This window comes from Amphiprion ocellaris, chromosome 19 (assembly GCF_022539595.1).
Source record: "Amphiprion ocellaris isolate individual 3 ecotype Okinawa chromosome 19, ASM2253959v1, whole genome shotgun sequence".
NCBI lineage: Eukaryota > Metazoa > Chordata > Actinopteri > Pomacentridae > Amphiprion > Amphiprion ocellaris.
The window spans coordinates 12,593,028-12,616,150 of NC_072784.1; the positions used below are offsets into that span (position 1 = coordinate 12,593,028).

General features: G+C 41.2%; 1 protein-coding gene across 3 annotated transcripts; it reads left to right on the forward strand.

Annotated features, from left to right (window-relative positions):
- The first annotated feature begins 175 nt into the window (after nt 1–175).
- znf652 (zinc finger protein 652) lies at nt 176–22,667 on the forward strand. 3 transcript variants are annotated; one of them, XM_055005209.1, is made up of 7 exons: nt 469–605; nt 4,257–4,430; nt 6,703–8,138; nt 11,014–11,161; nt 11,476–11,591; nt 15,292–15,436; nt 18,898–22,667. In XM_055005209.1, exons 3-7 carry the CDS (start codon nt 7,119–7,121, stop codon nt 19,515–19,517), a joined length of 2,049 nt encoding a protein of 682 aa, XP_054861184.1. In that variant the 5' UTR covers nt 469–605; nt 4,257–4,430; nt 6,703–7,118; the 3' UTR covers nt 19,518–22,667. The 3 variants fall into 3 exon arrangements, with proteins under 3 accessions (XP_023124234.2, XP_023124235.2, XP_054861184.1); XM_023268466.3 differs by lacking the exons at nt 469–605; nt 4,257–4,430 and adding an exon at nt 176–459; XM_023268467.3 differs by lacking the exon at nt 4,257–4,430 and having other exon boundaries at nt 466–605.
- Nucleotides 22,668–23,123: the final 456 nt, after the last annotated feature.

The window sequence follows — 23,123 nt, forward strand, 5'->3', positions numbered from 1 at the left end:
CTCGCTATGATTTTAATCAATCAAGGATTCCTGCTGGACGCGTGGGCGCGCACCGTGCCCTGTCTGGTCTGGAGACCCAGACACGCCGCCGCGCGCACCACCGACCGACCAACCGAGCAGACAGACGGGACCGGAGGAGCGCGCGAGAAAAAGAGAGAGAGAGAGAGAGAGAGGCAGTGCTGGGCCACGTAGCGGGGGCTGAGGAGGAGGAGGAGGACGCCGGTGCGCGGGTTTATCTTTCCGCAGACACACGTTAAATCCGGCGCAGTGTTTTATTTTTGTTTATGCATTTTTTGCACGGATTCTTTCTTTTGCTTTTTAAAAAAAAAATCTTCATTATTATTTTTCTGCTTAATGCACGAATGTAGTGAGAGAGAGGAGCGCGCGTGCAAACCCCACCGAATCTGTGCAACTCTGATTTGCACGAACGCAAGAGGGAGGTCGCTGTCGACGGCGGAGGTAAGCCCGCAAAACACGAGAAAAACGCCGCTGTTTTTAGTGAGTTTCACGCGCGTTTACGTGGCGTGACAGCAGGGGAGCCGCACACTGACGGACAAGCGGACGGACGGCCGGTGTACCGGGGGCGACGGTTGCCCGGAGCCGCGGTGAGCAGCCCCGGCTAGCTCTGACTTTGTGACAGTGTCGAGTTGAGTGGGTTTGCCTCCACAGCGGCGGCAGCCAAAGTCCCCGTCGGGGGGGTTTGTTAGCAAAGCTTCTCATTTTGCATAATAGTCACCGACAAAGCGTGACATTGGCTCCTCGTTTAGCTGCCACGACTGTCACACTTTCCCTTCAAAGTGCAGCGCCGATATCAAGTTAATGCTAAAATACCTAATGCTAAGCTAACTAGCCCCAGTCTGGGCGGTTTTGGGGTTAATAAAAAGTGAGCTGTCTGTTGTTAGCTAGTGCGTGTCAGCGAATACGAGCCCGCGGAGTGTGTAGCTGGTGCAAGACAGTGCGATTGTGGTGCAGATAGTGCGACCTGAACTGCGCCGAAACGTCCAACGGCTGCACCTTGAGCTAATGTAGCCGAGTTAGCTTGTCATGTGTGTGCAGGTCGACACCTATGGACCGCTGCTAGCAGGCTAAGTAGCCTAAGTTGGCCAGGCCTGCACAACGTTACTGCTGCTCGCTTTGCTGTGTTGCCTTTTGGTTTTTAACCCTTTATCCGCTTCACACACACAGCAGCTTCCACTACAAGTCTTCTAGTAAACTGTAGTATCACCTAAAATTACCTAAATGTACTTTATAACCTTATTTGTACAGACTACACACCTTGCTGCGTACGTTGCATGTACATCTAGCTTCTCACATCCACTGTTCTTGCAGTCGTTTATTGCTATCTTTATATTCCTACTTATATAGCAAACTTATATCTGTTAATTCTGTGTCAAACAGTTTAAAAGCACACTGCACACACTTCTTAAATATTATACATCTTGTATACTTACATGCAGTCTTTATACTGGTGCTAAATCTCCACAACTCTACTCTGTACATCTTGCATCTCATATCCGCAGTTTTTACGGTCATTTATCCCTATCTTTATACTCTTTCTTATCTATCAAACTTCTGTCTGTTAATGCTGTATCATACAGTATAAACCTGTACTGCATATACTACTTAAATATTACATATCTTGCATACTTACATGCACTCTTTATATTGATAGTACTGGTGCGAAATCTGCACAACTTGCTTTTCATATCCACTCATCATGTGGTCATTTAGACATGTCTTTGTATTGCTTCTTATTCAGCTCTTGGTTAATACTATATCCTACTTTAGAATCTCATACTGCATACTCATATATCTTGCACATTAACATACAATATTTATACAGTTAATTCTAGCCATAAGACTACTCCACTTAAACATTTGGAATAGCTCTCAGCTTTACTTGATGCATCTGATATCAACTGTTCTTATTGTCATTCATCAATCTTTATATTGCGATCTATCTTTTACACATATTACCAACAGCTTATTCTTTTTATGCAATTATTCACTTTATACACTTTTCGTTCTGTAGCATATTGTGTAAGCTCATACTGCATGTGCTATATATATGTACCCATACATCTTGGAGATTTATGTATCTTGCATACATGCATGCATTGTTTCTAGTATTATTACTCCTCATGCTGCCATTCATCCTTATCTTTATTTGTACACTGTACCTTATCTTTATTTATCTAGCAAAATTATATAGTCTTAGTGCCTTCATATCACCCTGTTTATACTGTTAAGACTATTCCGTACTGCACATTTATGTATGTCATTGAAACCTCTTTGATATTCACATATCTTGCATACTTATGTGCACTGTTAGTACTGCTTGTGCTGTAATTTATCATGTTTTTGTGTTGTTATTTATCTAACACGCCAATATTCCTTCAGTCTTTGTCCATTTATACACTTTCTGTCTTCATGCCACCCTGTTCTTGCTGTTGAAACTATATCACACTGCAGTTACTATTTATATGACTTATACTCCTGGGATATTCACATATCATCCACTCTTTATACCGTTATTAGTGCTCATACTGTCATTTATCTTTATATTGTACTTTACCTTGCATACCTATATTACCTACAGCTTATTCTATTATACCAGTTTATACTGTTATCATTCTGCATATATTACTTAGCCATCTTGAATATTAATATGTGCTGCGTACTTGTATGCACTGTTAATACTGTTTATACTGTCACGTGTTATATTTTTATATTATTTATCTAGCACACTTGTATTTTCTCCAGCTCCTTCTAATTATGTACTTTATGCCTTCATAACTCCCTATATTATACTGCATATACTATAATATACTACTTAAACATCTTAGGTATCCATATATCTTGCACACTTACATGCACTGTTTATACTGCCCATACTGTATATATCCTATCACTTTCCTACTGCCCTTAAAGTTATTCCACTTGCGCTTTTTCCTTACACTTTGACTACTTTTTTTCCCTCTTTAATTAGATGCTAAACTGTATTTAGTACCCTGTGCAATTGCAGTAAAGTTGAATTTAATCTAATCAAATTAGTCTGCTTGTTGTAGTCGGTCTTCGTATTGGAATCACATTTTAGCGTTTTTAATCAGATTTTTTGCAAAATAGTGAGAAATATTCCCATGTTATCTTGTTTCTTATTTAAAATAGAGATATTCCACCAGAGGGCTGCACAGTGGCGTAGTGGTTAGCACTTTCGCCTTGCAGCGAGAAGGTCCCTGGTTCGCATCCCGGCTTTCCCGGGATCTTTCTGCATGGAGTTTGCATGTTCTCCCTGTGCATGCGTGGGTTCTCTCCGGGTACTCCGGCTTCCTCCCACAGTCCAAAAATATGCTGAGGTTAATTGATTACTCTAAATTGCCCGTAGGTGTGAATGTGTGAGTGCTTGTTTGTCTATATATGTAGCCCTGCGACAGACTGGCGATCTGTCTAGGGTGTCCCCTGCCTTCGCCCGAGTCAGCTGGGATAGGCTCCAGCACCCCCCGCGACCCTAGTGAGGATTAAGCGGTGTATAGATAATGGATGGATGGATATTCCACCAGTAAGCAGTGGCTGTCAGGTCGTGATAATGCTATAAAACTTGTCATACTCATCTTACTCTCTCACTTTTCCATGATAGCTACCACAGATTATTTCAACTAGGTACCAGATTATGAGTTGAGGGCCAAATACCTACATAGACATGGAGCTCCCCTGCAGTGCACCACACAGTGAGCTGGTTAAGGTCTTATGAGTTTGGACAGAGTGAGGAATGTGAACCCTCACACGATCCTCTACAAGCTGAGAAAGGGAAAGCTCATTAAATTCTAGACTTGAGAGGGGGCATGGATTTGAGTGCTGCATAATAAGAGGTAAACGTGACACATTGTGACTTCAGAGGTCTCGTCTGCTTTTACTGTCACAGTTGAGCCGAGCACTCACGAACATGTGCACACTTTTAATACCATGTTTGTATGGCGCCTTTGCAGTAATGCTCCCATCCTGTGTCATACAAATCTTAAGCCACAGCAGCATCTATCCGGTGTATGACTGGTTTTGTGGCTTACCCTTTGTGAAATGAGTTTTGGTTTCTCATCACATCTCTGAAGCATGATTGAGGGAGGATATAAATTAGCCATTGCTGGAGAAACTTTGATTTCAGCGCAAGTTTTGCTGAGCATTAGTAATGCTCTGGATTACTGAAATGGGCTGTCAGAGAGACATTCATTCATGCACTTTTTTTCTTCTTTCTGCGTCAGGGTGCAAAGTTCATCCTTGAAAGCTGTCCAAACTGAAAACGGCAGTCACTAGTGATCATTATTCCAGTAGGTTTGACCTCCCGATCTGACAAGGTGATTGTGTCGACTAATTACCAGTGATATTGAGAAGTCTCTCTACTTGATTCCCACATCAAAGGATTGCACTATTTCAGAGTGAGTGAAACCCTAAAATGACTCATCATTGATTATGATAAGCAAGGGGAAGGATTTTACTCAGTACGGCTTACATAACCGCACTGTTTATTTGCACATGTGCGCTTTTGACAGTTTTCAGCAGTCAGTTTAGCAGGTTTGCTCAGTTTTATATTCTGAACAGCAAATTAAATGTAAAGTTAGCTCCTGTATATCCTTCCAAGCACATGAACATTTGTTTTAAACACATATGAGCTTAAAAAAAGAATGGATGTTTGCATATTAAGTCAGGCTCAGGCAGTGGTTTCTCATGCAGTTTATATTGCTCTGTCATCTAGACGTAGGATAATCTATTAGGCTTTGTGTCTAGGACAACCATGTGAGTGGAGTTGCTCTGTCAGAGCCGAGCTCGCCCTCCCCCTGTGTTCCTAATGCTCTCAGAGCTTCTGTCCAATTCTCAGAAAGGATCAGAGTCGGCATGCACAGGAAGACAGGTGTGTCTTATATGTGTGTGGAAATTTAAAATCTGCAGAAATGACTTTCGTATGTGTAGGCAGAACCAACTGATGTACGCTTGGCTTCTGGAAAAACCTTTAGTTCTGTTTCTGCCTTCATTGTTGTATGCTTTGTTTTAACAGAAGATGAAGTAACAGGAGGAACAAGAAAATCTATTTCTGATTTATCAAGACAGATTCGAAGTAATTGTACCCTAACATTCACCCTCTCAAAGAGCAACTTCAAAAAGTGCATCAAAAAACAAAATTACATCAAAATAGTTAAGTTATATTGAACTGTCAAAAATGGATCTATCGTTTGGACATGTTCAGATTTTCTGTTCAGTTTGAGTGATATAATAGTAGCAGGAATTACAGTAATCATAAGACACTGCAAATTAAATAAGTATTTTTGTAGGTGACTGATAATGATCTGGATAAAATACAAGAGAACAAAGATCTTTTTTTGTCTGCAACTTACAAAACTAATCAATAATTGTGATTAAAACTGTCCAAATATTCAGCGTTAATAATGTTAGCCTTAATTATGTAGCTCTGCTCTGTGCTCATCAAGTCATTTGTAATCCCCTCTTTTGCTCTTTTTTCTGGCACCAGCCCCTTACATGTTAATCATGACTATAAATTAATGATTAGAACAAAGGAGGCTTCGTCGGTCGATGGAGGGCGTTTGAGTGTGAAAGTCTCTCTTGGCCTGTTTGCTTTGCAGACAACGAAGTGTCCCTAGTTAAAAGTAAAGCATAAGATGTTTGTTAACACACAGAGGAGAGGATGTTTGTCGTGTTTGAAAGGAAATGTGTTTTTCTGCTTACTGCTGTGGGAGGTTTTCTAGTGAGCGAACCGCCCCGGTGCACATTCAGAACGGTTAGTGGGGTTTAAGGTTGTACGAGGTCAACCAACTGTCAGCCGGAGACGCCCGAGCATAGATGTACAACGCTGGGACATGCAAATATAGCCAAAAAGCACATTTTTCTTCATTATTATAGATGTTTTGTCTTGCATAAACATAATATTACTGTAGGTTCCAAAATGTGCACTGCTCAGGCTTCACTCAAAGGTTTAAATACAGTTTCCTGTGGTTGTATTTGCAACACAAGCTCCTCAGCTGTGGTTACACTACACTCGGTAACAGTCAATGGGGAGGTGTGTGCATGTGTGATGTTGAAGACAAAAGACAATCTTGTGTTTAATTGGTGTTCTTCCATAAATTTCTTCTGAGCTTTTTGAGTTGTGCAGATAATGTAAGGCAAAGTGAGTTTATTTATAGCGCATTTAATTCACAAAAGGCTATTCAAAGTGGTTTACATAATGCATTTAAAATATTTAAGCATCTGTCTGTGCATATTTCATTGCATCTGATAATGTGCTATCAACTAGCTTAGACTCATGTTAAGAAATTGCTTGGCCATCTTTATGTTTTATGTCTTTCAATATTGTCTTGTAAATATGCTCTTAAATTAGCAAGATGTGTAACTGAATGTCACTCTAGAAAGCAAACTATCTCTGCATTTATATTGTTATAAAATGATGTGTTTCAGTTGTGGTCCTGAACTGTTTAGAGCGCTCGCATGTCGAAATTGATTTCACTCATATTCATTTGTGAAAGCTGTGGTTTTCAACTCCTACACACAACACTGAAACATTTGTGGGTAAATGTGGCACTCACTGTTGAAAGCTCGACAATATGGCTGCAGTTTCAGGTCACAGCGGCGCCAAACAGCGGAAATGCACCGTTTTTTCTAATCTCGTCCCTGTGTCTTTGTCTCTGTTTAATCTCACAGGTGATGCACAGTAAATGGCTGTTAAAACAAGACGCAGAGGTCCTCACATCTTTACCTGAAGATCATAACACCTGACAGGACAGCAGTGTTCAGAGAAACGGAATCTACACGCGTTTGGCTTCAAATATTCTGCGTCAAGAAACCTTTGGTTTTGCGGTCCGATTTTTCAGCTAATGGAACAAAATTTTGAGCAGATTGTATGTCTTTCCAACTGCGATTCTTACCTTGGACAGCATGGATGCTCTCTTTGAATCAGGTTGACTGTCTCTTACCTCATCCCCTCTCTTCAGCAGAAGGAGGGTGGGGGATTGGTGTGGCGTCCCCTAACCCTCCTCTGTAGGGTGGGCTCGCCTACTGAGACACCACAGCAGTTAATCTTTTGCGTTGCCTCCCCACCACCAGCTCCATCCCTCTTCATGAAATCCTGCCAGAACCTCAAGGAAGAGGTTTCCGTCCCCAGCCTTGGCGGAATGTCACAGGAGGAGGGACGGAGGGCACCGGTGTCCCAGTCCTATTTCCACTCTCCGAACCCCGACCTGGACCTGACGGGAAAGCTTTACAAGAGGGAGGTTGGCGGCAAGCCTTATTCTGTGCTAGTGGACAATAAAATGGCAGCCAAGACATCCATCGGAGACCAGAACATTGGTCAACTGCCCACCCAACATGTGACTCCGCAACAGTATTTCAGAGAGGGAGCAGCTGCCCAGGATGTTGGCATGCAGGGGTCCCAGGCAGGCAACGAGGGCTCCTCCGAGGACACAGAGGATGAAGACGAAGATGAGGAAGAGGAGGGAGAGGACGGTGAGGAGGGCTTCAAACGAGAGCAGATCATCGTAGAGGTTAACCTGAACAACCAGACGCTTCACGTGTCCAAGGGTGACAACAAAACTGGAACCACGGCAGACGACTCGGAGAGAGCCGGAAGCGACGAAGAAGACGAAGAGGAGGAGGAGGAGGATGAAGAGGAGGAGGACGAGGAGAGCCCCGATGAGGAAGAGGAGGAAGACGAGGAGGACGATGAGATCGAAAGTCAAAGAACACGATCCAAGAGGACACGTCGAGGTGCTAGCAGCACTGCCGCTCCCAGCCAGCCTCGGAGGAAAAGCCTCAGAACGGCTCTGAGCGCTGCCACTGCCGGGATGACCACCAGGGGGCGACGGAAGCGAATGGAGCCTCCGAAGAGCAAGCGCAGGTCGGCTAGGTCGGCGCCGTCCTCCACTGGGGGCGCGATGGCAGAAGGGAAAGCAGAGGTGGAGGAGAAGGAGATGCTGGCGTGTGAAAAGTGTCCTCGGGTGTTCAACACTCGCTGGTACCTGGAGAAGCACATGAACGTCACACACAGGCGAATGCAAATCTGTGACAAGTGCGGCAAGAAGTTTGTCTTGGAGAGTGAACTCGCTTTGCACCAGCAGACCGACTGTGAGAAGAACATCCAGGTAAAGCAAACACCTGTCGCATATCATATCTGTATAACACTAGGGCTGCACAAGTTTGGAAAAAGTGTCATTGCAATGTGATAAAGTACGTCAATTTTCAACAGATGACTTGAATAACTTTAGGATTCCGGGAGATTGGTGCGGTTTTGAAGGGAAATGCATCTGCAAAGAGAATGAAAACTAATTTTAGAAATGCTGGCAAAGCACCTAACTACCCTTCTTGCTTTGGATGACGCTCAGATCTGGCTTTGCACTCGTCATACAGAGCCTAGTGGTGCTGATTTAAATGGTCAAGCAAATTAGTTGCGCTACCTCATGTAGAGGCAACATTTGCAACACACTGCTGTCAGAGTATCATTTTTCTTTTGGTCAACATTATGCTTTTCTGCAGCCGAAATTTCCATACACCCGATTATGCATTTCTTTTTGCATAAAAATCTTCCTTTTCAGTGTTTTTCTGGTGTTCTCAGCTTATTTTGCTGTCCACATTTCAGCCTGCAGGTCAACAAACTTATTTTTTTATAAATAAACTAGAAACAAACCCTTAAATCTCACGAAATTATGTTCCATTAGTCAGACTTCTCTTGTAGATTGGTCATAGAAAATGAGAACCATGTGAGTTCTTGCATGCATAAATCGTAATGTCAGTGTTAAAACAATATATTGTGCAACCCTAGTTCTTAATTTTTAAAGTTTTTTTCTGAATGAAAGGGTGTATTTCCAGGATTTACTGTGTCATTTGGCGCTAACCAGTTTTATATACCCAGACAAAATTAGATTGTTGAGATTTTTATATATTTATAGATGTATTAGTTGCTTTGATGCAGTAAACTCATGTTGCAGCGGATTCTTTTTTGCTTATGCCTTGTGAGTGCAGTTGCCAATTTGAAAAATACAGCTGTAGTATTTCATTTTACACATGCATCAGAAAACTAATAATCTGGAGATCATCACTGTATGAGGTGAATAGAGCTGCACCGATTAGTTGTCGACTATTAAATTAGTCCATTGTTTGGTTAATCAATTAATTAGTATTCAGAAAGACAGTCTGAATTTGCTGATAATAGGTTATAAAATGTGATTTATTTATTTATTTATTTATTTATTTTTAGTAATTTATGGCAGTAAACTGAAAATGTTTAAATTGTGGACAATTCAAGACATTTGAGAACGTTATCTTGGGCTTTGGGCGGCACTGATCAAAATTTTCACCTTTTTCTGGCATTTTAGAGACAAAAAAGCTAATCGATTAATCCAGAAATTTATTTGACACTGAAACTATAGTTGCAGCCCAAGAGTTAAAGTAGTGAGTTGTTTTGTTTCTGGCCTAAAGAAAGAAAGCTGAAGCCAAAATACTGCCTAAAAATTATGCTTTATCTTTTCCATTTATAGTAATTCTTAAGTCTGAGAACATGAGAGAGGATTTTATAGGCAACTTAGTGAAAACAGATTTCTGAAACTGCCATCATGTAGGAAACACTTCACTGCTGTCAGTGTTAATGTTTCAGCAAAGTGGCTCCATTGTGGTTTTTGTTCTCTAAAACTGAAAAAAGGTGATTCAGCATTTTAATACCCAGGGGTCATACAGCTGTTTTGAATAGCTTAATTTAGCCTCTGTTTTGCTGAAACCCGATTTACATCTTTAGTTGCTTTGAAGAAAATGCTCTTTGAGCTGCTTGCCCTGGCTGCTCAAATCAGTTGAAACACTTCCAGGTTGGAAAGAAAGACTTTCTTTAATAAACAGCTTAGAGTCATGAAGATGAAAATAGCTTTTATTAATGCGTAAATTGTTATTGCTCTTTTGTTGTCCGCGAGGCAGCGCTCAAATGAATGCTTTCCTTTTGAAGATGCCATTTATTCTGTCATCTGGTCACAACAGCACAACAGTCTGTGAAGCTCTCAAGTATCTGAGTGTTTTTGTTTTTATCTTCCACTGCCAAATTTTGTCTGTCAACGATAGTGACAACAAAAGAGAGCAATAGTTGTCAGTATTTGTTGCAATAGGACACATGAATGAATAAGCCTCAGAGTGACAGTGGGTTCATTTAATAAATAGGAAAACTAATAAATCTGTCCTCAAAGATCTAAACGTGTGTTATAAATGAACTTCAGGGTTCATGCCTGAGATGTCAAACAGTATGCACAGAATGGGTTTCACAGTTTTTCACCAGTTTTATGGAAGTAGAAATGAAAGACTGCTTTTTTAAAGAAAGCTCACGACATCTTGACCAGCATTCGCTAGAAGGCCTGTGGGAGATTCTAAAAGTGGTTTCTTTGATGACAATTAAGCTTTTTGGCCCTTCCTGTAAACTGCTTTGGTGTTGTGTTTTGCATATTGGCGGCAGAATGATTTTGTGGAGATACTTCTCAGCAGCAGACTCTGCAGTCTGCGAGATAACTGCCATCACACGACCGGATTTATTTTTTCCGGCAAGGCAACAACCCCGAGCATAAATCTGGAGCAATGGCTTCAAAACAACTTTAATGTTCTGTAGGGGCCAAGTCAGAGTCTAGACTTGATTACGGTCAGAGTTGTGCAGATTTATAAACAGAAATTGAGAACAGGTGCAATTAATTTAGTTATTTTTCTTCCAATTGGTGTCTTTTTACATTCACTGTGGCTCATTTTTATAGAGCAAAGCAGAACAAAGTGTGAGAAGGTTAATTTTGTTGACAAAATTAATTAGCAGCCCCTTTATTTTTTGTCCCTGATGGCATCTAAGCTGCTTGTTGATGAAAATAGAGATTTCAGCATATTACATCCTTGCTGATATTTTTCCTCCAGCAGAGGGAGCTAGTGTATAATGAAACAACTGTCAATTAAGAAACAACAAACATATGCTTAATTTTTTGTCATCTTTTTTGTCTTTTACAGTGCGTCTCCTGCAACAAATCTTTCAAGAAGCTGTGGTCGTTGCACGAGCACATTAAGATCGTGCACGGCTATGCGGAAAAGAAATTCTCGTGTGAAATCTGTGAGAAGAAATTCTACACAATGGCTCATGTCCGTAAGCACATGGTTGGTAAGTCCGGTCCTGTTTTTCTGAGCTCCTGTTGCCCTTGAACACTTTGATATGTAGAAATTTGAGCCACCCCACAGCTGTCAGGTCAATAAAATGAACCACGACATATTAATATTCATACTAAAGGTGTTTTACATGATGTATTCAGTGAGTTTGTGCTTAAAATTCTTGATTTTGACGTGTTTACGTGAAGGTTGACAGCTGACTACAGTTTCAATTCAGAGTTATTAGTCAACTCTGTATCTGTAGTATGTTACATTTTATACTAGTAGTCAGTTTTCTATTGTTTTTTTCTTTTCTACCCCTAAATGCAGCTCACACCAAGGACATGCCATTCACCTGTGAGACGTGTGGGAAGTCATTTAAGCGCAGCATGTCTTTAAAAGTTCACTCACTGCAGCATTCAGGAGAGAAGCCCTTCCGTTGTGAGGTAAGTTGAACGTGTCTTGGTGCTGTTCTGGTGTGATTTCCAGGGTTCTTCCTGCTTCAGAACAGTCCTTTGGGTGGTGACTGTGAATGAGGAAACATGATAGGTCTGCGTACAGCAAAGGCAACAAGTCTGTATGATCTTACTTCACAGAAATATGTGCATTTTCATGTTATTTCTGACCATTTTATGAACAAAAATGCCTATTATCCCTCTGAATTCCTATCATTTGCTGGGTAATTTTCACTGTTATGATATTTTTGCTCATTATGGGCTCATTTTTCATTGCAGTATGAAGTCACACACACATCTATTCAAACAGGACAACCATGACTAGAATGAGAGAGAACTCAGAACAGGAGCAAACAAAAGATAATAAAAAAGTTGAATAAACATGTACAGCATTTGTCCAAGTGTCAACAAGTTACAGTACTTGTAAAAATAATTGGTACCTCTACATACTTTGCATATTTTACTAATTAAATTTTAAATTTTTTTTCACAGCTTGTCTTCAATTTGTTCTGAATAAACACAACCTGCGATTCAGCTAGAAAGTTTTATTACATGGCTGTTGTTTGGAGCTGAGTCACGAATGACTTTTCAATTTAAGATAACATTCCTTTTAAACCAGTCTGACCTGCAAGTTTCAATGATCGGAGGATTTATGATTGAGCAAATTAAACCTCAGTGAACAAACCTGAAAACTGAAATTGTGATCTTTATTCTCAATTCTTACCATTTTTGTGCTGAGAATTTTCCTTTGTGACTGACTGAAACCACTTTGGAAGATGCTAAAAAAAATTCCACTATGCAGGAAAAGCCTTATAGCCTACTGTATGAATCCAGAGTTCACAACAGGCACCAAAATAGGGACATAAAACAGAAAAAACTGGGAAATAGTTTTCCCCTTTACTTGAACGTAGACTGAAACAAGAAGGGAAAACCAGCTCAAACAGTGTTTTGGAGGTTTGTTGTGCTATATGCAAAATGTCCCTCCATGTGATCACAGATGCATTTGTGTTTTATACTCGGTTTAATACATATCCAACATTACAAATGCCATGATTCATTTGATTAGTTGTCAGCTATTAAATTAATCAGCAACCATTTTGATAATCAATTAAGCAGTTTGAGACAGAAAAAAAGTCTAAATTATTTGATTCCGACTTCTTACATGTGAATATTTCCCGGTTTCTTTCCTTCTCTGTGACCGTAAACTGGATATTTTTTTGTCATCTTGAGCTTTAGGAAACACTTCTCAACATCTTTTACCATTTTTTTGCAATTATACATTGGGAAAATAATAGACAGACTAATCTGCAATAGAAATAGCCATTAGGTATAGCCCTATTCAGCATGTAAAGGACTTTCAAAATCATGTACGGTTTGTGCAGGTTCACTTGTATTTACTGTTGTTTAGTTTAGGTGCAGCTAGAGGAATTTTCCACCTAACTGGGGCTTGTCTTGTTCTGACGTATTTTCTGTCACCTCCTGATGCTGTTAAAACATGTGTTTGCATGTCAACGTTCATTCACATAACATGATTGACAAGTCTGAGCCCAGTTCCCAAGCAGACACTTTTAGTTCCTTAAATTCCACAGATAAACGACATGTTTTCCTCTTTGTAGTTATGATTTGATTCATTTTGTGCCTAAAACACACTTGAAATGAGTCTAAACCAGTAAACTGGTTACGAAAGTGCCGATTGTTTTTCATAAATGCACACATCTTAATGTCATCAATTTTCCTGCTTGTCCTTTGAAATGCATTCATTTTGAGCTGAATTCAGTACTCAGGAGAAACTGAAAGCCTTGAGGGGTTTTACTAGAGGTTGCAGTTTCAATGAATTTCTCATTGTGTGCCCTGAAAGCAGAACCTGTGTTGTTTTTACTCATGTGGTCTGTGACTGACCTGAAATAGCTTATGCAGTTGGCCTCTTTCTTGCAGTGACCATCCTCTCTGTATTTTGAATGACAGTGTTGTCATCTGAGTTGTATAAAGAAGTCAAACCAGACCACAACATGTCACTATTAGAAAACCACACATACACACTGTTCATAAATTAACTGGAACATCAGATGAATGTAGGGCGAAATGTCTGTCTTCAGAATCTTGTGCATCGGGATTTCCGAGTTGATTTCTGCTCTACGGATTTAGTTACGTCTGGTTATCTTAGCCATCTCGAACTTGTGATTCAGACGAAGTTTGCATACTTACACACACTACATACACTCCCACTGAAAGCCAAGATGGCACACAGAGAACATGTACATGGGTGGAGCTGCTCTAATTAAACGTTTGAAGACATCTTACACTGTGATTACACGCTTTTAAAGTGCATGTAATGTAAAGGCCTTTCTCCTCAGTGGCCTTCCTTTGTAGTGCCATATGGAAACTGCTAGATTTGTTCTCCCACAGACTTCTATTTAGTCAGGTGGTGCCACTGAGATTATAAATACTCCAGGAAAAGAGCCGACCAAGAAAGCCTTACAGTACAAACATACAGTGTCGCTGCTTGCTCCCAAATAATCTGGTTGTTGTTGACTTGTGTAGTAGCCTCATTTCTGAAACATCATGTGTTCACACATACCAGAAACCTGTTTTCTTATGTACAGAAGTTACACAACAGTAATGTAAACTCTAAAGAAGGTCACCTAATAGTCACGTCTGTGTTTTTTTTTTTTTTTTTTTTTACCAAAAGCAGGTTCTTTTTTTGTATTTTTTGGCTCCTGTGACGTTTTTGCTCACTGTGGGTTCATTTTTCACTGCAATCTGAAATCCTCCAGCTCTGTGGAAATGGCACAACCACGACTAGAAGGAGAGAGAGTACTCAAAATTGTCTCCTGTGCTGTATGACACAGTTATAATGCCTAAATTGTTAAAAAGAAAACCAAAGTTGCATTTCTTTAAATATTTATTTTACAATATTGCAAAACTGGGATCAACATCTACAACATTTTACGCTCACAGGTTTTACTAATAAGGTGACTCTACATAATATACGTATTTTACTACATACATTTTTAATATGTTTTCATACATGTCTTTTCTCTGTCCTGTGTAAACACAGCCTGCAGTTCAGCTGAAAAGTCCCAGAATTTTTGTGATGTTACTGTTGGATGCAGCTGAGTCAGTCATAGCTTAACATTTGTACCAAGAAGCACAGAATTTTTAGATTTGTACAGAATCATGTTTAAGCAAACAGCGTATTTTTTTAAATCACACTTGTAGAATAAAAAGCTTTTTATTAATTATCACAATTGTACGTTCAGGTTTAGTCCATTTTTTTCAATGGTACTTCAAATCATACATGAATATTTCAAGGACAGTTGGAAAGGGGAAAATCTGATGATTGTTTCAGTTTTTTTAGTTTTTTTTTCAAGAAAATTGACAAACTGAAAAATTGCAGTGTGACACATTAAGATATTGATCTGAAAAAAAAAAAACCCAAGCAAGTTTCCACATATGAGAAGCTGAAACCAGCTGCTGTTTTCATGAAAATGACTGAAGCGATGTTGTAGCTCCTTCTAACGATTTGTTTAAACATGTCGACATTTCACCTGCACTTCTAAACTGCCTCCAGCAATGCAGAAGGAGAAGCACCTGACGAGTGTTTAGTCTTAATCAGAGTGTAGGTTTCTGTGTGTTATTGCTGTACATGCCGGTGCACTGACCTGCATGTTATCTGTTGTTTCTGCTGCAGAACTGTGACGAGCGGTTCCAGTATAAGTACCAGCTGCGCTCGCACATGAGCATTCACATCGGACACAAGCAGTTCATGTGCCAATGGTGCGGCAAAGACTTCAACATGAAACAGTATTTTGATGAGCACATGAAGACACACACAGGTGAGGGATGATGTGGTGAACTCACACAGGCCAGTGTTGTTTGCAGCATTGTTACGGCCCTTTTTGATCCCCAGAGCTTCATGCTGGGCTCCAACTGCAGCAATTTTGGGCAAATTTAACCCTGTATTACCCCTCCTGACAGCTAGTTATATTAGCGCTTTACAGATCCAGCCTTAAACCTCCCAAAGTTCTCGTAGACTCGTGGAAGTCACCCTCATGATATCAAACATGTTCCTCCACAGTCTTGATTTTTCTTACAGCTGCTTCCCCATGAGACCACGTGAGGCGCTGCTCTGCTCTGTCATTGTTCCCTCTGGCACAATATTTGCCAATTTTGTATCATGTGCATATCTGAGATGTGAGCCAAGATATATGAAGTTTCCTCTTGTGTGTGATGATGCAACTTGAATTCAAAATATGTGAGGATTCTAATGTTAAAGCCTGAGTGGCTGCAGAGGTTTTATCAGAACCTTTACAAATGTGCAAACTAGGAAGAAACTAGCTTTGAATTCAGTTGCCAGGCTACAGTTTCTTCCCACCAAGACGTTCCCACTCCAGAAAATGTAGTTTCTAACCACCCAGAAATGATAAAGGTGGAGTCTTCAGTAAATAACGTCACTAACTAGTCAGACACAAACCTTAAACGTGATGAATACATACAAAATTCATCACTGAATTTCCCATTTAAAGATTTGCAGCCAACCAAAACCAACTAGACTAGAAACAAATACTTACTGTGCTGAACACAGACGTCTCACTTGTCTGGCATCTTCAGTATCTCCTGCCATCGTTGCATATTTCCCTTCCAGCTTCTATTTACAGTACACAGTCGCACTATAGTAAATTACAAAGAGTTGGCTCAGCTGTTGCAGCATTACATGCAAAAATTATGTTTCAAGGGTTTTCTGCCTACTGTCACTTCATTTCACTACCGATTCTTGACTGAATTGGTTCCTGAGTGAACTATTTTACTGAAAAATACATTTTTTGAGGTTGTTGTTCATCAGATGTGACGTTTGCATTCTGCTCGTTGCAAATCTAAACACAAATTCTTGAGCACTTTGCCAAACAGTGATGTTTCTGGACTCGGCTGTGCAGTTCCTAAAAAAGGAAAGACATGGGACGTTTCCAAGACGAACATTATAGTGGTGAAAACAGGAGACTTCGCCCAGTTTCCGTAATGAGAGGGACGTAGTACATGAAAGAGCCCTGCATATATTGCGGCTCATAATAACTACCCAACACATGCTGTATTACATCCCTCTGATTTTCTGTCCCCGTTGCATTGCTATTTCTAAGTCCAAACTGAGCAGCGATGCCTGCATGAGCTGCACCGTTTCCCTCCAGCCGTGCCTGTCGTGGGAGGACACACCGCACTCCGTTGGCCCTCTCAGTTCTATTTGTGATGTGTAATTATGCTACCCTCTCCTCTCCCTGCTGCTACCAACCAATTTAGCCTCCTCCAGTAGCAGACACACCCAGTCGTGCTCTGTAATAGGCAGCGCACATCTCCAGCCACCCGAAGTTTGCTTCGCTGCACATAGATTTCTCATGAATTATTGCGCGCCAATGCAATGTAGCAGTTACAGAGGACTAGCACATTAGTTGTCACCTTTTGATATTCATTTAGTGTGGAGGAGCTTCACACATAACATGCCAGAATAAGGCATTTAGAGAGCCCTTCAGCAGTCTGTTAATAGATGGCTGCGTGGGTGGTAGCAGGCACATTCAGTGACTCCATGGAGGGAGGTTAATGAGAGCGGCATTCCAACGGAGCTGCTGTTGTTCACTTTCACATCTCCTCCACTCAAAGTGTGAATTGTAATAGCTTCCTGGGGAGTGGGTGGGTTGACGGCAGAGACCCTCTATTCAAGATAGCAACTTATTTGCATTTTTAAAAGTGAACCGCTGCTCTCTGCAGAAACAGTTAAAGGGTGAAAAAGTTAACTTTAGTCCCTTTCAGACGTGCACTAGGTTCCGTTAATTTCCACAAACAGAAAAGAGTGCGTTCAACTTCATTAACAACTTGTAATTGGACTGGATCAGTCCAGGTCAGTATCCAACAGCAAGCCACAATACATCCTTTTTCACAACAGATAAGTGACCTGTCTCACAGTGTAGTTTGTTGCTTCCAGCTGTTTTTGTGAGTCTTTCCTCTGAATTTATTAAATACCTGCATTAAATAGCATCCACATGTGTCTGCAAAGCAACAGAGCTGCAACGTGTAACTTGTTATTAGACATAGTCAGTCTAGGTCAGCACTTGACAGCATGCCAAAATATGAACTTTTTTTTCACATCAGACAAGTGAACTTTCACACAGTTTAGAGTCACAGTTCAGTTTGTCACTTCCAGCTGATTGTACCTGCAGCATCAGACAGCAGCAGGGTCCACCTGAGTGTCTCCAAAGCTGTCCCTATTTGCTTATGAAGAACAAGAGTGCTGATAACTTCTCAAATGTCTTGTAATTATGAACTATCCCCAGCATGGCTCGATTAGGACCTAGCAGCAAGTCACACTGTACTTTTTTTTCCTCCCCTTTTAAGACAGGTGAGTTTCACACAGCTTGGAGTCACAATTTAGTTTGTCGCTTTGAGCTGTTTGTAGAAGTTTTTCCTCTGAATTTAGTAAATAGCTGCAGCATTAGACAAAAAAGCTGTCCATGTTAGCGTATTTAGACGAAGAGCCATGGTAACTTCATTTATGTCTTGCAATTATAAACTACCCCCAACGTGGACAGATGAGCTGTCAAACACAAAATTACAGTTTAATTTGTTGATTCCTGCTGTTTCTATTGAACTTACTCTGACTTTATTAAATACCTGCAGCGTCAGACAGCAACAGGATCCATAAAAGCAAGAGTTGTGCACATTAACACATGGAGCAACAGCAGTAACTTTATTAAATAATTCTAAGAATGGAGAGACAAGAATAATCACAGACTAGCAACTGTTAGTTCTTTGGACAGTTTGATAAGATGTTATTAGTTTTGAGTTTGTCTTTTGTTTGTTATTGCTTTATTATTCATCGATTTAATTAAGAATATCGCACTGCAGCTCTCTCTGTCACTATGGTGTCTGAATATAGCCATGAAAAACAAGAACAGAAAAGTGACTCCTGTCTGAATGACAGAATCTCACATCTGAAAAGGGCTTTTGCTGTATAGAGAGCTTTATTTTCCAGTTTTTTGTTACTTGTGCATGTCTGAGATTTGTGAAAAGAATATCTGTGAGGTTTCTTGGTATGTGTGATGATGCAACATGAATTCAAAATGTGTTACAATTCTAGTTTGAAAGCTGAAGTGACTGCTGAGGTTTTATAGGAAACTAGGACCTTTAAAAATGTGCAAACTAGAAAGAAACTAAATTTAGTTCTGTGTGATGTGTGTCATTTTCTCTCTGAATTACCCTCTTTCTGCTTGGTGATGAAGTCTCTTGTCTTTTATTTCACGATTCTGCTCAGGGGAGAAACCTTTCATCTGTGAGATCTGTGGGAAGAGCTTCACCAGCCGACCCAACATGAAGCGTCACCGTCGAACCCACACGGGTGAGAAGCCGTACCCCTGCGAGGTCTGCGGCCAACGCTTCCGCTTCTCCAACATGCTCAAAGCACACAAAGAGAAGTGTTTCCGGGTCACCAGCCCCGTCGTCCTGCAGACCAGCGGCCCTCCTGTGCCTGTCCGCATCTTTGCCAACACCTTCTCCACATCCTCTTCCTCCACCTCCGGCCCCGGGCCCTCCGCCCCCGCCACCACCTCGGCGTCCCTGGGCCTCAACCCGACGGGAGGATCCCTTCCTCCACAAGGCTCGGTGGGACACACGTTCTCCCATGTGCAGCTCCACTCAACGCCCTCCCACCATCATCCTCACCCCACGGCCACCCAGCAGCACCTCTCCAATGCGCCCCAGCACGCCCCGCCTCACCCCCACCACCACCTGGCCGTGCCCCCCGTCTCCCACCTTCCTCCTCCGCCGGCTCTTTTCAAAAGCGAGCCCCTAAACCACTGTGGGCATGAAGACAGCAGCTACCTGCACCACATGGCGCCACCTGACAAAGGCCCTGGAGCCCCTCAGCACCACTGAGCAGGGCTCCAGGTCTACAGGCCGGCGCCAAACCTCGCCTTGATCCTTGTCTTCTCATAGTCCTGCCTCAGTTTCTTAGTTGTAAGGCACCCGAAGCCATGTCTACAGAGAAGGCGGAGCAGCAGTGTGGGTCTACACAGGAGGCATTCAGGCGCTGTAGTGAGATTTTAGAAGTGCTCAGAGCCCAGTACAATGTAGTTTTGTGCGTAAAACGCCGGAGAATAGACTCAAAGCATGAATAGCCTGTGTAGACAGCTGGAAGGAGGAAAAATCTGTTCCGTCAGACAAGTGTGAGACAGATGACTGAAAAAAACACAGCTTCTGTGTAGACATGCATTACATAAGGGTGCTCCTGTCAAACGGATCTAAATAATTCAAGCTAAACATACACACTTGTGTGTATGTGTGAAAGATTCAGACTAACGCAGCCCTCAGTGCACACATCATTGAACTGAAAAATCCCTATCAACTGACAATGCTTATACAACCTCTAGAATTTTTTTCTTGGAACATTTTCTTCGACAAAATGTTTTTTTTGTGTGAGTTCTCTACCTGTACATTGATGGGTGTAAACGATCTCTTTTTCATCAAAAAGCTGCTGATGGAAGTTGACATATGTATTAACCCGGGCTTCGTGGATCATCAAGGATCGGTGTCACTGAACTTTTCCTCTTCATGTCAAGTTGGTTTTAAGGTCGCGCATTGGTTAAGGACTCGAGCTTTCTGTGCAGGTCCTCCCCAGAGCAATACTCCACCTGTCCTCCCAGTTATACTGCAGAGCCTAGGGGCCCCACAGAAATGTTTAATGAATGTTGATACTGGTTCTACCTGAGCCTTTCTCTGCCCTGAGGCCACGACTGAGGCTTTCTGTCAGAGGGGCAGCAGCAGTAAAGCAAGATGCAGTGCCATAGATTACAGTAAGAAGGGGGGGAGGAGGAATTTTTGTAAAGGATATTGGGGGGTGGGGGGGATTTTGTAAATGGTTACTTGAATCTAGACGTAGTCTGAGATTCAGATCATGGTAAAATGGTGCTTTCCATTCCAGTACATAAAATATTTCTTAATTTAGCTTTTACGTTTGATTTTCACGAGTATGAAATAACAAAGTATTGTGTCATACTGGATATGTCTTGCCAGCCTGGCTTTTCTACAGTGGATTTGCAATCAAGATAACTCGGAGTACTGCAGGACATGGCCTCGGCGAACGCACCCTCACACTTCCTCAAGCACACACACACTTACATATACATACAAAAAGACAAAGACCACACGGCCACTGATTGACTCGCTTTGATCAGTGCCACCTCAGCTTTTCAGTACTGTCGGTCAACGGATGCTTTTAGATAACGGACGACTGTCAAATACTGCCACTGTGAGGGGCCAGACGCTCGGCCCCATCAGGATTTATCCCCACCTCCCTTCGCTGCTGTCGAAATGATACGGGTTACCATGTTAAAGGTCATCGACACACACACAGTACACACAACTGGGACCTTTTTCATCAAAGTTCTTAACAGGAAAATATGCATATTCCTCTCTCAGCCTATATTCCACAGTTTGGTGTGGGGTGTTGTTGTTATGTAAAAGGTTTGTTTTCATGATGGATCCACACAGGCAAACGCGCGTCTAAACCTGTTGAATGTTGCCTACGCAGAATGATGGCTGATGAGTCATTCATATGTTAATTTTGTTCTGTTTGGTTTTTTTTTACTGATAATTTGCTCAGTTTTAAGCTAATGAATGGTTCCGTCATGTAGATAATAAACTGTTGTTAGCACATGATAGGAAGTGTCAGGATAAGAGGTGATGGTCATACAACTTCTAATACTGTCTTGTATAGATAGGCTTATGTGTGATCAAATCAGCGCGAGAAATTACATTTATTAATGTAATAGCCAATAGTGTGAATGTTTATTTGTTGAAAGGAGACGGTCGGGCTTGTATTTGGCACAAGTTTGGGTTGTTGCCTCTTCACCCAGTTTGATGGTGTGTTCGGAGGGAAGTGCGAATGTGTGCATGCATTACCAGTCTGGTTGTCCCCAGTGCTCTTGTACCAAAAGCTGCTTTTTACACAGTGTGCCCCAATATATGTGTATTTTGGGGGATAGCAGTAAATTTTAACACCACCCCCCTCGGTATTCAGTCTGAAGTGGTTAAGCTCGGTAGTTTAGTCCCTTCTCTTTTTGGATCTGAGACCTGCGATTATCCTGCCATTTCTGTGGGTCTTAACACTGCTGCAATGTTTGCTTATCACCCGTCACCCCCCATCGGGTTCACTGCTGTGATTCAGCATTGTTAGTTTTTTGTTTGTTTTTTTTTTTTTTTTTGCAGTATAGATCTTTGTCTTTTTTTTTTTTTTTTTTTTAAAGCCTTTTTTTTCATTTGCGTGTATTCTCTGCACTTTACTGCTGCGTGAGTGAGGCGCAGGGAAGGGTAGGGGGTGGGACTGACAATGCATTGTGGATCGGAGTGCGGTCGAGGCTGCACGGGAAAAGGGTGGAGGTGGTGACTTTGAGTGGATGTTTTTAGGCAAGGAAAGGAGGAGAATCCCGGGTGGAGGTGGGTAGTGTGGAAGGGACCATCGCAAACAGAGGACGTTTCTTTTTTTAGTGTGTGCTTAAGCTTATTTTCCTATTTTTTTGGTTAAAAAAAATAAAACAAAGAAACTAAAATACACATTTGCTCCAATATGGACCTTGCTTCAAAACGAAAGTTCCTCCTGCTTTGGTGACTTTCCACTAGCCCCTCCACGCGGTGTCTCAAATACATTCTTCATTTTACACGTTTTTCTCTCCGTCATGTCTTTTTTTCAGTTTGCAAAATGATTCTCCTCCTCCTTTCTTTGTTATATAGAATGCACTTTCTACTAAATTTCTTGGGTAGTTAAGAAAAAAAATAACATTGTATATTCTTTAAAGATGTTTTAAAAAAATCAATATACTTTTCCCCTTTGTATTTTTAACCACTTAATGTAGCATTGCGTATTTTATTATTGTATCTGGTACAAAATGTGCAGCTTTATAATGTCTTGGTTTGTCTTTTTTTTGTATGTTATGTGGAGATTGAGGAGAAATGAAAAAGTTGGGCCTTTTTTGATAATGTACATTTAACTGACTGCTAACTTTGAGAAGTAAAAACAAGTAGCCATGATTATTGCATTCTGGAGGGTTTCTGTTTATGTAAATGCTTTTAGTATTCAGATGTAGAAAAATAAGGATTGAGCACGACTTGTTTCTAATAATATGTTAATCTTTTCAGTGTTAATTAGCTTTCACACTGAGCTTTTCAGGAAAGTCTAGTTTCCAGCTGACTGTTGACTGACCGAATCTGCTCAGGTGTTATTATTCTTCTGTTTAAGGGTCACTGGGTTCTTGGCATACCATGTTGCCTAACAATATCTGCAGGCTGCACATGACCCCGAGGGCTCAGCAGCTGACGCCTTTGCTTTTCAAAGCTTTTATTAGAGGAAATTTTTTAGGTCCTCTTTTTTTTGTGACCACTTCCTGTTCTTTTCATGTAACAGCAGGTTTTTTTTGTTGCCACAGACTGTGATCTTGATAGCCAGTGACCTCAGTTTCCATTTACAGTTCACAACAGAAGTGAGTG

Coding starts and splice junctions, on each gene's coding strand:
- znf652 (XM_023268466.3), top strand. CDS start 7,119: ATGAAATCCTGCCAGAACCTCAAGGAAGAGGTTTCCGTCCCCAGCCTT. Junction 11,162..11,475: donor TGTCCGTAAGCACATGGTTG/GTAAGTCCGGTC, acceptor CCCTAAATGCAG/CTCACACCAAGGACATGCCA. Junction 11,592..15,291: donor AGAAGCCCTTCCGTTGTGAG/GTAAGTTGAACG, acceptor TTTCTGCTGCAG/AACTGTGACGAGCGGTTCCA.